This window comes from Ornithodoros turicata, chromosome 2 (assembly GCF_037126465.1).
Source record: "Ornithodoros turicata isolate Travis chromosome 2, ASM3712646v1, whole genome shotgun sequence".
Lineage (NCBI taxonomy): Eukaryota > Metazoa > Arthropoda > Arachnida > Ixodida > Argasidae > Ornithodoros > Ornithodoros turicata.
The window spans coordinates 90,642,191-90,657,951 of NC_088202.1; the positions used below are offsets into that span (position 1 = coordinate 90,642,191).

General features: G+C 48.1%; 1 protein-coding gene across 1 annotated transcript in view; it reads left to right on the plus strand.

The window, feature by feature from the left end:
• Window positions 1–15,761, plus strand: part of LOC135385763 (ferrochelatase, mitochondrial-like) — a 37,284-nt gene that overhangs the window by 15,470 nt on the left and 6,053 nt on the right. The window contains exons 5-7 of the mRNA XM_064615264.1: window positions 13,837–13,909; window positions 15,125–15,287; window positions 15,401–15,499. Coding sequence (XP_064471334.1) covers window positions 13,837–13,909; window positions 15,125–15,287; window positions 15,401–15,499 — 335 coding nt within the window. The remainder of the gene's footprint in view (window positions 1–13,836; window positions 13,910–15,124; window positions 15,288–15,400; window positions 15,500–15,761) is intronic.

Genomic DNA, 15,761 nt, shown 5'->3' on the forward strand with positions numbered 1-15,761 from the left:
ACCTTCCCCACGCCAGGCCTGGTATACTGACGGACGTCCTCTTCCCCGAAGGTTCTTGTGCGGAACGACTTTCAAAAACTCGCGGCCTCGTGCGCTTTCTTCAAGAAACGGGCCTAGCGGAAAGACCACTCTATAGTGCACCTCTCACCTACAGTGTGCCTCCGTCCCATCAGTATCGGTTATCCTGCCTATGCATCACTTTGAAGTCCTCAACTCCACTCTCCCACTTTCCTTTTTTTTCTTCTAAAGTCATGACGATGCCCACTTGAGTGCGGCCAACAACTGCAAGCTACCTCGACACCCCCCGCCCCCCCCCCACACACACACTGGTACACTACGCTACGCTATACTACACTATACTATACGGCACTGCACGGAAACGACCAGCTGAATTCCCTATATGGCGAGCTAGAATGGGGAGGTCATCATACCCGAAAGGCCGTTGTTTGGAGACGAACGCACGGCGAACGCTCGGCATGACATGTTGCTCCTCGCGAAGCGTATTACTCAAAAAGGCACAGGTGCATTGGCAGCATTTGTATTTCCCATATTGTGACTTTGAGCGACGTTGATAATACGAAGAAAAATTATGCTTGTTTGTTTTTTCTCTATATTGCACAGTGACCCTTTATCGCTTCTAGTTACCTAGCGATTACCGTCCGTAGCAGGGTTGCGGAGTTGCCACTCCGGGGTTGGAATGATTCCGGAATCATTCCAAATTTATCAGAGCCCGGAATGGAATTGGAATGGAATGGCGGAAACTGTCCTAAGAATGGAATGGAATTAGGTATTTTTTTCGCAGGCGGAATGGAATTGGAATGGACTGGTCTGGGCGCCACACGGTCAAGGGCGAAATAACCTTGTCTTTTTCCTTTTTCCGTGATGGGTAATGTCAGTCTCATCTACAGCACTGCTGGGCTACCCAGCACGGTTACCGGTCCCTTTTCTTTCATGGAATGGAATGGGGTTGCCAAGCCATTCCAGGAGTGGGAATTGGCCATACCTTTTCATTCCGAGGAATTGAAAGGAATGGAATTATCACAAATCTCCATTCCTCGGAATGGAATTGGAATGGAATGGGTGATCCCATTCCGCAACCCTGGTCCGTAGCATGCTCCATGAAACTTGTTGCTATTTGGTTGAGTACTACAAAAAAAAAAAAAAGAAAAAAACAGCCATGCAATATTCTTCTGACTGTACCGCAAATATTCAACGCCGTTACTGAAACTTGCTGAATACGCCTTTCTAACCAGGGTTGCCAGGTCGAAATCCTGAGAAGTCACCAATGGTCAAGGGAAACAGGAACGAATGCATTGTTCGAACATCGGCCAGTGGCGGACCCAAGAGGGGGGGGCGGTTGGGTGAACGCCCCCCCCAAAACGTCAGTTTATACATTGGATTTCTCTCTCACCCCTCCCCCACTACGTGCTCCGACAAAGAAACCGCCCCTCCCAAACTGAGGGTCTGAATTCGCCCCCGACTTCGGCATTATGTAGTGCACTATAGAAAACTACCCCGATGTTGGTGCACAGTGTATCCATATAAGTAGCCAGAAAATAGCCAAGTCGCCATTGCCGAAATTTGGCGCTACGACAGTCAGAAAGTAGCCAAATCTGGGAACCCTCTTTGTAACTGGGTGGCCCAGCTGTGCCATTTGTGCCGTATGGATATGTGCGCCCAAAGGGACAAATTGACCAAAAATATGAGTTAAGTATTCCACTACTGAAGCCGGGTGGACCACCGTCGCAGCTCTCCCCTTTTAGGCCAATAGGGCTGACCAGCTTCCTCGACGAGTTGCTCGAACGCATGGTCCTTCACACAATCGAGTGGTGTCTCGAAGGTGCTCCTTCTTCCCCAAGGAAATTGCAGGATTCCGCCGGCACAGATCTGCCATAGATTCGGTCCTTGACTTAATCTCGTCGATGGAAGAAGCAAAGGCGCATAAGAAGACAGTTGGTGGCTGTATTTCTTGACGGTAAACGCGTTTACACGCCGTGAGCAACGCCTCCGTACTGCATTCTAGGAATCTGTCTATTTCAATCTATGCTGACGATATTTGTATTTGGACCGGTGGCAAATCCCGTCCTGCTATCCACAGTCACCTATAACACGCCTTGAACGCCGTTGAGCATTACCTCACAAAGGCGGCATAGACATCTCGACTAAAAGTCAGTGGAACTCCCGTTTATGAGAAGGAACATGCGACCCTCCCAACCATAGGCGCCGACTGCGGGGGGGCGCGGGGGCCCTTGCCCCCCCGGAACATGAACTAGGGGGGGCGCCGCCTCCCCCGGGAAGTCCCGCTAAGAGACTGACACCAACCTTTGGGGCTCGGCGCGCCCGGGTCAAAAGAGCGAAGAGACACCAACCCCAAAAATGCATCTTGCAATTTGTAAAATATGTATCCGCCCACCATACTCATTATCACAGTAGAAAGTGAGGCGAAGAAACACAGAGGATGACACAACACATGGCCTGAATTTCGCCCAAAGCAATCAGATCAATGAAACGAAGCAGTCGGAAAGGTACCAGCAGTTGCCAGTGAGGTGTAACGGTAGAATCTTCGGAACGCATATCCGTTGGGAGCGGGTTCAACTCCCGCTGCTCCATTTCATTGACCATATATTCATAATATTGCGCGCATTTCGGGTCAAACACCGAGGATTCAATGCATTTTTTTCCCTTTGCAGTCACTTTTCAAAGGCGTAATGCCTTCAGTTGTGCACATGTTCACTGTTTACGTTCTCTGTTTTTTTTCTCGTTTTTCTGTTCTTCCTTCCTCTTATTTTTATACCAGTTCTGCATACATCATAAGATCCCGCCAGAGTGTGTGATTCTTCAGCTTTAGTTTTGTGTTCTTCATTTTTATTTTCCTTTTCTTTCCTTCTTTTTGTTTTCTTTTGCTTTCTTTTTTCTTTGCTTTTTTTGTCTTCCCCATTTCACTCTTTTCTTGGATAACACACCGACATCCATCTGGCTTACCTTTCTTTTTTTCTTAATAAACATATCCCCCCCCCCCCCGCCAGAGTACTTATTTCGCGGTGCGCCCTTGCCCCCCCTGGGAAAATGAAAACTCTCCGCCTCTGCTCCCAACGTTCATTGCTGACGCACAGTTGACGCATGTATCTTCTCATCGAATCCTCGGTGTGACTATAGACGCAGGGTTATCTTGAGGGAAGCATATTACGAGCTTGAAAGTCATGGTCCGCCGCTGGATTGCGGGTCTGGCATTTAGCAGATATTGGGGTGGGGCGGTGGCACGACGTCGCTTTTGGCTGTACGCTGGGCACTGGCACGTGGGTCACCTGCGTGCTACAGCTTGCCTATGTTCAATAATCTCCCACCTTCGTCAGACCATAACCTGCAGTCCCTTTTTCCGCGCTAAGTCTCTGCATGTGCGTATGAGTCCCCCGAGTGACAAAGATTCGTATGGCCATTGCTGAAGCGAAGGAAGCCCCGTTGGACGCCCTTCGCCGCGGTAAAACGTGTCGGCAATACTTCCGCCTTGCAGCCAACCATCGGCGGCAACCGTTAAAGGAGGTAAGAACTCCTATCTGCATGTATTTAGTTACAGGTTTAATAGATGTAATATTGTTGTTCTACGCTTCGTAATTCTATTTATAATCTATTGTTCAATTCTTCTCCTTCATAACTTGTGCAGCATTAATACAAAAACGCACTCTCTTTCGTATTCGGCCGAGTACACGCACCGCCGTCCAGATACCCCTATCCATCGTTACGTCATCTGAAGAATTGTAGCACCCAATTAGACGCGAACCCGGAGGTACACATAACGTTCTGCTTTACACTCTTCAAGATGAACTTCACTACATGTCACGCTCCTAGCCAACCATCATCCCGAATGACAACGTTTTCGTCCCCGATTTGTTGAAGACTGGAGGCGTAGCCCATTTTGTGGCCGCGCATAATAGATACATAATAGGCTCCGCCTCTCGTTATCAACAAATCATGGTCGAGAACATTGTCATTCGGGATGATGGTTGGCTAGGAGCATGCTATGTGCTGAAGATATGTCAAATTCACCTATACAAAATGTGTCACAGACAACACGTTGAAATCGCCGTTTGGAGCCGACACAGTCGGCGGGCTCGCTTGGTACAGTTCATGGCTCCTTTAATCTCTAAGATCCGCAGACGCTATCACTGCAAGGCACGTGCACTTGTTACACAGCTGAAGCCTAGCGCGCCCAGCTTTTTTGGGAACCCGACACCACCCAGCACTCCTCCTTTGACTTTCTCAGCACCATTTTAAGAACAAAGGAGACGTTGTAGCGTGCGTGACTAAGCAGCTCACGCTGAATATGATCAGTGAACATCACCACGGCTTCCACAGCGCTTTTCACAGACGGACCTTCCTGACAGGGAAGTTCGCCCTCCGTCTTTGTAATTCACTCCGGTTTAATATCAACTTGTCATCGCCTTTTACATAAGATATATTCGACGTACGCTGAAATTTATGTCATTTCGTTATGCAAAAAAATTTGTGAAAACTCCGCTCTGGCGCTGCAGTGTGACATGCAAACGTGGGACATCGTGACTCTCTCAGCCCTGTTGTCATTGCAATCCTGCAAGCCTACAAGAAGGCGGGTTCACAAGACCACTCTATCGCATTCCAGTTAATACCGGGCCGTGTAGGCATTAGTTGAAACGGGGACGCAGTCCGAAGAGCATTTTAGGCGCACAACAGCACACGGAACGTGTCCGAATAATACTGTCTCGAAGGGGGGGGGGTACCTCGTTTCGACCCTCACCATCCACAGGATCCTGTCTCAATGGTAACACGACATCACCATCAGCTCTCTTCTTTACGCCGTAGATCCCACCAGCGATATTCCCAGTAATTTCGTCCCGAGGGAGTGTTGGTGTCCCGTAGGGTGGTGCGGGGGGGGGGGGGGGGTGTAACACCCATATTTGCTGCTATTCTGACTTTTTTTTTTTTTTTCCTTTCTGGTAGGCATCTTGAAGGTGTTGCAAGATTTCGAGGGCATTAATAGAGGGGATGATTGGAAAATTCCTGGATCTCACATTGCCCCTTACTCTTGTCCGGACTCTAGCTTTAGCAGCGTTGTTGACCACCTGAAAGTGTGCCTCCCCACCACAGCATCAGTGCGTTCCTGTGCCCCGCCAATGTGGACTCTTCGCAGGCCTCGTGTATGTGACCACACTCCAGGTCATCTGAAGAAAAGCTCTGTACCTCCCGTTATTGCTCATCAAATTACACTGGAGCACCCCAGCTCAGCTTACTCTCAACAACTCCCTCTGTACACCGATGGATCAGTGTCTCAAGGCGGATCAACAGCAGTCTTATATATCCCACATGAAAACCTTGAAGTGACGCAGAAACTTCCCTAAGAAACGTCATCTACCGAGTCGAAGCTGTTCGCCATACTGACCGCGTTGAACCACATGGCGGGCTCAGCGCCTGGAGCGTGGACCGTGTTCACGGACATTAAGGTGGCGCTAGAGATTCTTTCAAATTATTGTACCAGAACAATCGGTGGCCTAGACACCATGATAATCGGAGCATACAAACGGCTTCTATCCTAGCGTCATCGCGTGTATTTCCAATGGGTACCCGGTCACACGGGACTGCACGGAAACACCTGCGCAGACGCCTTAGCACGTCGGGTGCATGGGGACGTCACCTTCAATAACTGTTCACTACTATCTTTGAAATGTGATGTGGGCAAGCTTTCGCTTGTCCCATCCTACAGTTGGCAATACGACTACCATGCACTTTCGGCCTCAGCATGTCGATTACAAATACGCCGAATCCGCCACAGCGGCTCTCGGCAGTCTCAAGAGGGTGCTGTCCGATTAGACGATCATCTCCGGTTCATTGACCCGTTGATGGATTTCGTTGACACACACCACTGCTCTCGTCGAGAAGCGTCTATAAAATAAGTCTTCTCCACTCGCCCAGATGCCCTACTTGTGCTGTTGAAGCTGATATTTCACATCTTCTCCTCGACAGCCGCAGATTCGGCACCCCTCGAGGCACCCTCCGACGACCCCTACTCGAGCTGCGGTGCACAGACTTTTCTCTGGTCACTCTGCTCCGCCCAGTATTCGACATTCCACACAGCGGTCTGTGACCAAAGTAGTGTTGACGTTCCTCAGCGACACAGGTCTCATGCACAACCTGTGAACTCAAGTCTTGTCATTTCATTCGTCAGTGCCACACCCTCACCTCTCACCCCCATAAACATTACCCTCGTCTTTTTAATGCGAGAGCATTAGAGTTCTCGGTACGCAAGAATCGCGGCGTGGTCTGTCTGTAGCCACGGCGCGGCGCGCATGCGTTGTGAGTGGAGCGGGAAGGATGGAAGGAGAGGGCGCGCGGAGAACGCACGACGCAGAGCCGTATATCAAAAATGAATCTGACCATTGGGAGGAGTCGCAAAAAGAGGCTCAACCTGTCAATCACAGTTCCGTGCCTCTGGGTGGTTTGCTTTTTACCACTTGGGTCACCATGACACCTTACTGCCACACAAAATGGCGACGAAAACAAACACCGCGAAGCGGGAATTTCGTGACACAAGAATTTCACAGAGTACTCTGATTTTACGCTGCAGATCTACATCCTCATATACGTTTCTGTAAAATGAATTTCAACTGATGCTCCGCTATCGATTTCTAACCGAAAATCGGTCGTCGGTGTTAGGCCTAGTGAACACTGCCATCACAACGAAATCATAACAAAAACAGCACTGTGCTGTACAATTTTGAATTTAATTACGTTATGAATATAAACATTCTTGCCTTTTTTATTCCAACTCTTCATGTAGATAAGTTAAAAAAATCGTACAGATGACAGGTTGTGTACCAGCAAGTGGTTGCGCCGGCAGCAGTACAACGACGGAAGCAGACGACAATTCCCGATGTCAGGGATTTCCCCACACACACCCCCAGGGGGGGCGGGGGTGTACACCCTCCCTGCATTTTTGCAACACCCTCCCTGAAATTTCTCAGGTGACCCCACCCAGTTCGGCCACCAATACGTTCTGGTAGTGAGTCCGGCGCAGCAAATTACATCCTGTACTGTCAAACTTGGGCTGTAGGACCACAGTCATGCAGATGATCGTACCATGCATTTTTCCAAAATCATTTGAAAGTGACTGTTCAATGCATTAATTGCACGCATATACAAGCAAAAATGTGTGCGGGCACGCAAACTCAGTGGGGGTGATCAAAACCATTTGCGCCCAACTCAATCAAGCAAGGTATTCTGCTTTTTTCGTCTAAGGTTTTCACCGTTGGTTGCTAGGTATTCATTGAGCTTCGTGAGACAAGGTGCTAGTCTTTTTTCTTTGTCGGTCGTGTGATTGTGCATCTTAATGTTGAAATGCCGTTCATAATGAATCTGTATTATACTGTACTGTGTTCTAATGTAATAACATGTACAAATAAAATATGGGAAAGCTGTGCAGATATGTCACCACTGTGCCACGATTCTTTCCGTGTCTAAGAAAAAATCCGTAAATGGAACCTTCACCAAGCATAACCTCCCCCCCCCCCTGAAAGCTCGGCACCCCCCCCTCCTCCTCCCCAGCAGTGAATTTCTGGGAAAATCACTGCCCGATGTGCCTTGCGCAGCCTAGGTGGCGTCCATCAAATTTGCACCAAAAATCCACTAGTTTTACAGATCGCGAGAGCCACCCAAAATGGCGCCCAAATGCCACCCAAAATGGCGCTGCCCATGTTGGATACGGGGACAAATAGTGAGGATAGGTTGATTGATAGTGTTCCATATTTCAAGATATCATTGGCCAGAAAGCTGAAGCTTCATATATAGGCATGGTCCATTAATGGCCAGACTCCCATTTAATATACGGCTTGCGCACCGGCCTGTGCAGTTGTGCTGGTCGACAGGTTCAGACGTGTCAGCGTGGTCGCGCCATGGGTTATGAAAGCTGTGCGTATGAGCATCGGCGAAAGAGCAGAAACTGCGAGGCGGCGTCGCCAAGCTGAGTCGGAGGAAGCTCGAAAGGCTCGTTTGTCCGCGGATGCTGTGCGTTAGCGTTGTGTAGGGTCGTGTGAAGGGTTGTGTAACGTTTGTGAAGTGTCGTTGAAGGAACGTGTAGCGTTGTGAAGGGGAGTTCCAAATGGATTTTTAAGTTTTAATGCTAACGCTTTTCCGTCGGATTCACCACGCTTTTTTAAATCTTTTGTCTTTAATCTATCTCACCCTTCTTTCACCTTTTGTTAGTTTATCGTTTATTTCGGAATTATTTTCTTTTTCTTTTTGCGGATATATATATTTTTTTTTGCCGAATTTTGCGGAAGCCGACATACCGTTTGGGTGACATTTCCTCCTTGTTTTCCTTCGTTCTAATAAATATATCCCTCCCTTGCTCTTCTCCACCGAATGTCACGCTCTTTTACCGCAGTCTTCCACCGTGTGATACTTAATGTAGGATTTACACCAGCTTTCAAGTGAACACACACATAACGAGATAGTGATGAGATGGGGCTGATGCCAGCCAGCAGGCTGTGCGATGCCCCAGTGCCATTTGTAGATAGTGAGAGATGATGATGGAGATGAGGATTCAGGTGATCAAAGCAGGGTGGAGAGGCCTGTTGATGACAGGAAATCCCAAAGGTGACGGAGACCTTGGTGCATATGAACGCTACTGGACATGGGGGGGGGGGATATGTTTAATAGAATGAAAAGAAAGAAAAATGTAAATGTCAACCAGGCTAATGCCGACTTGCTATTCAAAAAAAGAAAAGAAATAATCTCAAAATAAACACACACGCAAAAAAAAAATAAAGACCAGGGGCCCAGCTCCTTGCCTGTGGTAAAGGGGTTGTGGTCGATTGCATGCATTCCGTGCTGCAAGGTCTCGCGCTCCCGCTGGTAGACAGGGCAGTCCATAAGTAGGTGGTGCATGTCAGCGCGCACATTGCATGATGCACAAAGGTCCGATGGGACAGGGCCAAGGCGCTGCCTCATAACTGGGGTAAATGCAACATTCAGCCGCATACGGCGAAGAAGAGAAGCGTAGTCTCGCAGATGGCGATGAGGAAGCGACACAGAGAGAGACGGATCCACTGCGTGGAGCATAGAGTAGGGTGTCATATGTCATGCAGCCACTGTGATCTCGTCTTGTCTGCAGAGATAGCACGGATAAGGGCCCGACTGTCACCTTTGGGCAAGATGATATAGAGTGGGCTGAAGGTATCTGATGACCCCGTAAGGCAGCCTGGTCAGCCTCGTCATTGCCGGGTATGCCCACATGACCAGGTACCCACTGCAATATTATACAGTGGCCCATGTTCAGCAGCTCCTTGAAGGATTCAAGCACATCAGCAACAATTGACACTAGAGGACCGCGAAAGCCCATTGTTGCGAGGCATTGGAGTGCAGCCTTTGAGTCTGTGTAGAAAACCCATGGTCGAACCTAACACTGCCGAATCTTGCGCATGGCAAAGAGCAAAGCATGCACCTCAGCACATGCTGACGACGTCGGGTTCGAGAGACGGGAGATACCAGTTATGTTATCGGAAGGAATAACATAGGCGCATGCGGAGCTGATTTTTGTGGTTGAGCCGTCCGTAAAAACAGAAATAAAGCATGCATACAGGTCGCTCATCATATCCAATTTTGAGCGCCTTGGACACACCTGCAGCAGCATCATTCCTTCGCTGCAGCCCAGGAACGAATAGCGAAGCCCATATTAGAGCGAGGGGCTAAGGTGGAGTTGAACGAATCTGGGGCTCAACTTGAAAACGTGGCAGGTCAGGCTTCAGCTGTTAAATGCAGGACCAGAACTTGTTATTTCTGCGGCGGGAAAGCTTCTGTAATCAAGGATGCCGCCGGTGATGGGTCAAAAAACGGAGATAGTGATGGTTCGTCTCATTAAAGCGCTGGATAACAAGCTGAGTCTCTCTCGCTTCTGCCATGACCAAGCGAGTATCCGCTGGTCTTGGCACGCCCAGACACACACGAAGGCTACGTGCCAGACGACACTGAAGCTTAGACTCGGGGGATGGTGAGATCCCGTGTAGTACTGGCAGACTGTATAGGAGCGGACCACGTACCAGGGCAGGATGAATGGCCAAGAGAGATCGCGCATCGCAGTCCCACCTGAGAGCAGCAATGTGTCGAACTACAGCAATGCCCCTGGAGAGTTTCGCCTCTAGGCCCGCTATACGTCTTCTCCACGAGAGTCGAGAGTCCAGCGTAACACCCAAGAACTTGCATGGGGTCGAGTACTGGTGCTGTTGTCCAGCCACAGAAAGACGATATGAAAGCATGTTCTTTCACGTGAAGGCGATAACGTCTCTCTTCTCCCACGAGATATCTAAGCCTGCCATCAACAGGTATTGGTGCATGGAGTGAAAAGACAGGTGTTCTCTGGTATCCGTACGGATTTTGAAAAAGTGCTTGAGGGTTTTACTTCCTTAGTGTGCTTTTTTGCGTTCATTGTTCACTGGACCACGAAAACGAAACCTTGAGGCGTTCGCGCCGTGTCTTCCTCGCGGAAAAAATGTTGGAGCTGCCGTCCAAAGCGGCCTCGTATAGCTGCGGCACAGATCCTTTGAGCTCTATAGCGTTCGAGAATTTTAAAGCAGAGAGTCGAACCGAACCCGATCCGAAAACCGTTATTAACCGTTATTTTTTGCCGAACCGGAACTGAACCGGACCGAAACAGTCGACGCCATCTTGGAGCTGAACCGGAACTGAACCGTTAAAAAAATACCGGTGACCGGTTCGAATAGCCGTTCATACGGAACTAAGGGCGGAACTTTGCATGTTGTGCATTAACATAAACACTACTTTTTTCGTCTTTTTTCTTCTTCTTTTATACCTCCGTAGCCTTCCTGTTGCTTGCAGAAAAAGTCGTCCCTGCAGGAATGCTGTGGATTTGCTGGGGTCGCGAAATGACAACAATAAAGATGGTAACCTAAAACTATTATGACTACTAATGTCTAAGACATATACATAAATATTACATTAGGATTAGGGATGAACGACAGTTTTGGGTAACATTCATAAAGCGGCATATATTATAATAATATACTAATCAGCCTCAGCTATACAGGGTGTCAACCCTAACTGCAGAACTGATCGCTGACACGTAACGCGTGCGAACTTACATAAGCCCCTTACAAAGTAAAGGGTCAGTCACCCTCATGCTGGTCCATGGTTTTCTTTATGCATTTAAAATAAAAGAGGAAAAAACAACCACACACTGACATCGTATTTAAGAGTCGCCAATGGGTCGAAAATGGGTCGAGCTCTCTGTTTGCACTTGCCCTTGCCCGTGCTCTGTCGTTCCGCATACACTTCATTGTACGGCGACATGGTAGCACGACGGCGGTCAGTGATAACACGATAACGCGCCTTTTACACAAAGACCCCGGGCTCAGAATCGCAACGTTCCGATGCAAATTAATTAAAAACGCTAAAATCCCCAGTGCTGGGGAGCTAAGATGAGCCAATCAAACTACCATGAAGCGTAGCTCGCTGCTTAACGTGTATTCGCGTCTACTGACTGGTAATCAATAATTTCAATGGCTTAAATGACTTAGGCTAAGGTAGCATGCTTGGTTGACTGTTACATTCCCGCCGAGATTCTGCAAACAGCTTGTTGGGTTTGTTAACCACCGCGACATGGGCTACGTGCTGGGGCAGTCAAGCCAAACTGATAATTCATGATTATGCTGTCGTAACCACCACTGATCTTGTCTTCCTCCTCCCCCCCCCCCCCATATCGCGCAAAATCTTTCAAAATGTTGAACGACCGTTGACGCCTTCCTGTCCACTTCAAGTACTGTGCCACACAAGCGGAAGTGTACTTTAACCTGCCTGTTGTGCTTCATTCCCACCCGTGGCACCTGAACCGGTTCATGAACCGAACCGTTTCGAAAAAAAAAACGGTTCGAACCATTATAATTGCCTTCCGGAGCTGAAGCGAACCTTTATCGTCGAACCTAGACCCGAACCGAACCGATAAACGTTTCTGTTCGACTCTCTGTTTTAAAGGCCTTTGACTCCAGATTCCTCGTTCTCCGTGTGGCACGGGTGTTATCTTCAAGGAGGAATTGAAGAGCAGAAAACCGAATTTAAGTTCCCCACGTACCCATACATAAAACGCGCAAAGCACGTCGGCAGTCGCCAGTTCCCCTGGCATAGTGGTTAGGGCGATCGCTTTCCACGCCGAGACTGGGAGGTGGCACGGGTTCGAATCCTGTCACTGCCTGTGCTGTCTGAGGCTTTCCCTGGGTTTTCCGAAGACTTTCCCGACGAATGTCGCACAGTTCCCCCTGAAGTCGGCCCAGGACGCGTACTAACCCCCCCCTGTCCCCCGCTCCTTCCTGCTGTCCTCTCACCATCTGTCCACGTCTGTACGCCGCTCTCATAGACACAGCCGCTTCGCGGCGCTAACACGGAATTTAAAAAAAAAAAACGTCGGTAGTCGACTAGTGGCTCAAACTTCGGGACGACAGACAGACGAGCGGCGGAAGGTCACTGGCGCGCCAGCGGACAGGGCTATCTGCATTCTGCCTCCTCAGCAAACATGGCGGATCGTCGTGAAGATTGCTGCAATAAAAATTTTATTTTCATAGGTTCATAGGTTTCATGTTCGATGTTCATTATAGTTTATTTCAGGGAAGAACATTTGTTTTCGTGTTTCTTTTTATTTTGGTTTGAAACCGGTGGCCCCGATACGGAACTACATCCAAAAGTAGAAGCGCCGGTTTAGCTTTCTCACATGTCGTGTAGTTTCGTTTAGTGCGTGAACACTAGGTTTAAATGTTCATTCGGTTCTGACGGACCGAATTATTATATGAAATAAAAGTAAAGCGAGTCTTTGCTGTGATATGCGGTGCAACGTCGTAATAATCTTGACTTTCGAGGGCGGAGCTTTTATGATTCTGGGCTTCAATAATGGCTTCGTTCATCTGTGTTGCATGAAGGGGTCTCAAACAACAGTACGCCTTTTTAGCGAACAGTGCAATTATGCCATATCTCACCTCTCTCATCCTGGTGCAGCTGTTATCAATGTGTTTCTTTCTCCCTTATGATAATTCTGACCCTGAGTGGGGTACAGTGACGGCAAACGTTTGCTTGAAGGTCGTGCTGCATTGTTTATCGCACGCGTCAGTGGATTGCAACAGGTGAAGGCTTATTTGCGAAGGTATGATGATGAATGGGCCAGCAAGATATTGATATGCTGAGAGAATCTGAGGCATCGGGGGGAATGAATGTTAAACTTGCCGGTCCACAGGGCAGTGGTGACGTCACTAATGCAGAAACTTTGCGGAAGCATTTGGAAGAAGAGGTTGGCTCAAGTCGTGCATCTCCATCGGGGTTGGGGTACAAAAGCTTTGAAGATGTGGACAGCGGTCACATTTTGTCAGCAGAAGGGAGCTGTACCGTGGCTAGCACGTTTAGAATTGAGAGGTGCTGTTCTACTTCGTAAATAATAAGTGTAAGCATAAATAAAATGGTTCTCGCAAACGTCTTTCCTTTCGTGCAACGTTTAACATAGGGTCTACATGGCTGCGCTCCGGTACCACTAGAAGCTGTACTGAATGACTCCAGTAGTATGTTTGTGCTTCTTGAGCATTGCTCCAAGTTGCAAAATCTGATAAAAAGTTACTCCAAAGCGAGACGTTACCAAAACGAGACCTTCTCGCTGCTCCAAAAACTGCTACAAAACTCTATCTGGGCTGGGCCACCACCGTCCGAAGTTCAATTTGTCACAAAATAATATGCCTAGAGTGTACCAATCAGAGCAGGAAACATATATCTCCACGTGCTTCATTTCATGATTCAATAACCGTACATTCAATATGTTCCCAGGACCTCACAAGCATTATGTTGGATTCCGTTACGCTGATCCTCTCTCGGAAGACAGCTTGCTACAGATTGAAAAGTAGGTTTTACACACTGCTTCTAGGTCTTCAAGGCGCACTAAGGTGTAAAAATCCTCCTTCGCGGAATGGAAGGTGCCTTTAGCTTGAGAGTAATACAAGAAGAATGGGTCTCATCCGTTGCAGTAACAAAAGGCCACAACGTCCTGATCCCGTGACACTGCGGTATCAGTGGAAGCGAGCAGGCGGACCACGCTGTTCGAATTGCACACCATAAAAGATCAACTCAGAAAATTTACTTCACGGAATCTGACGCAAACTATTCGCGCACCTCATTACGAAATCGGCTCTCAAAAGACATGTGACTATATGCGGTGACATGCAACACGTCCTCCTTCCTCGCGCGAATCAACCCCAACTGCACCTATTGCCTGCCACCGTCGCTAGAGTCCGTAATATGTGTCGTTTGCTCGCCCAATAGACGACTTCAGAAAATCCCAGAGAGCTTAGCGCCGCTTTGAACTGTGGGAACTTGCTTATCAGAAAGGAGGAGAAGGTCTACAAACTGTTTCGATTTCTCCTCTCTTGACCCGTTGTCCACGAGATGTCAAGGTCAGCGAAGACGAAAGTGAAGGACTGTTCTCCCTTCCTCATGACAATAATCTCCCAGGATGCAACGCGTGCGCAAGGAGCACTGGGATTTCCTGAAATCGTCTATTGTTCAACATGCGGAACCCTGGAGGACACAGAGCGCGTACTATAGACACACACCTGCTGACGCTTCAACTCTAGTCGGCAAACATTGAAGAACGCCTTAGGCCATTGACTGTTCAGCGTTGAGAAGGTACTGGGGAGTTCGCCAAAACAGTACTGACAGCCCGCGCAGTATTTCTGACGAGCTATCACAACCGGTTCGATCTCGACTGAGGACCCCAGCAACTATGTGGCAGGGTACAAGTTGAAAACACGCAGTCTTCCATGAGGGACGTTAAATACGCGCGCTGAGATTTCGTCGCGCGTTACAGAATCAGATGGGAAGAATCAATCCACAAACCCCATCATAGTTGTCCCGCGACATAAAAACTGCGAATTAATTCAAAATTATGTATTTTATATTGTGTTGGTATTTTTATATTGTTAGACAATGCTTATGGTGCATAATATGTATCACACGATTCATATGACTAGTCTATGTTCCCCCCTATACTGGCGAGCCAGTGTTCTAACTTTTGGTTCACGCTGAAAAACGATACTAAAGACAAATGTGATTCGTGCAGGGATGGTGCAGAAAATACAGTGCTGTTCTCACAGTATGCTCAATACAGCTGCTGCACAAATGGAAGCAATTTGAATGCCATAGCGCGGTTTTATGAAAACCGCAAGGCTACTGGGAAGTGGACAGTAATTGACAGGTGGCCTGTGCACAGTGGACTGATTGAGGTACACACGTTTTATGCTGCTTTTCTGTCATGTAGCAGGTTTTTTTATTAAGTATGTTGGTAAGCAGGACTGTGTCACTCTCCAATACTGTAGCTGTCGTTATGTCTTTCCAGTCGTTTGCTTGCTTGATTAAAGCAGAGCTGGATACATTTCCTGAGGAAGTGCGGGGTCAAGTCGTTCTCCTTTTCTCGGCACATTCTCTTCCTATGAAGGTGACTTTTTTTATTATTTATCTTTGCTGTAACACTGGTACAGTACTTATTGGTCAATTATTGTAAGCTCCAATTAACCGAGTTGTATACTTGGCTTTTTAAAATATAGCCACGAGAAAAAAGTCAAGGGGTACGCACAGAGGTCAATAATAATTTCTAAATCTTATAGATTTTTGCCGGATTATTGGGCACGAGAGCATGTCGCGGCGGCCCCTGTCCGAAGCGCGTCCTGCGACGCGGAAACGAGGATCACGTGCTCGAT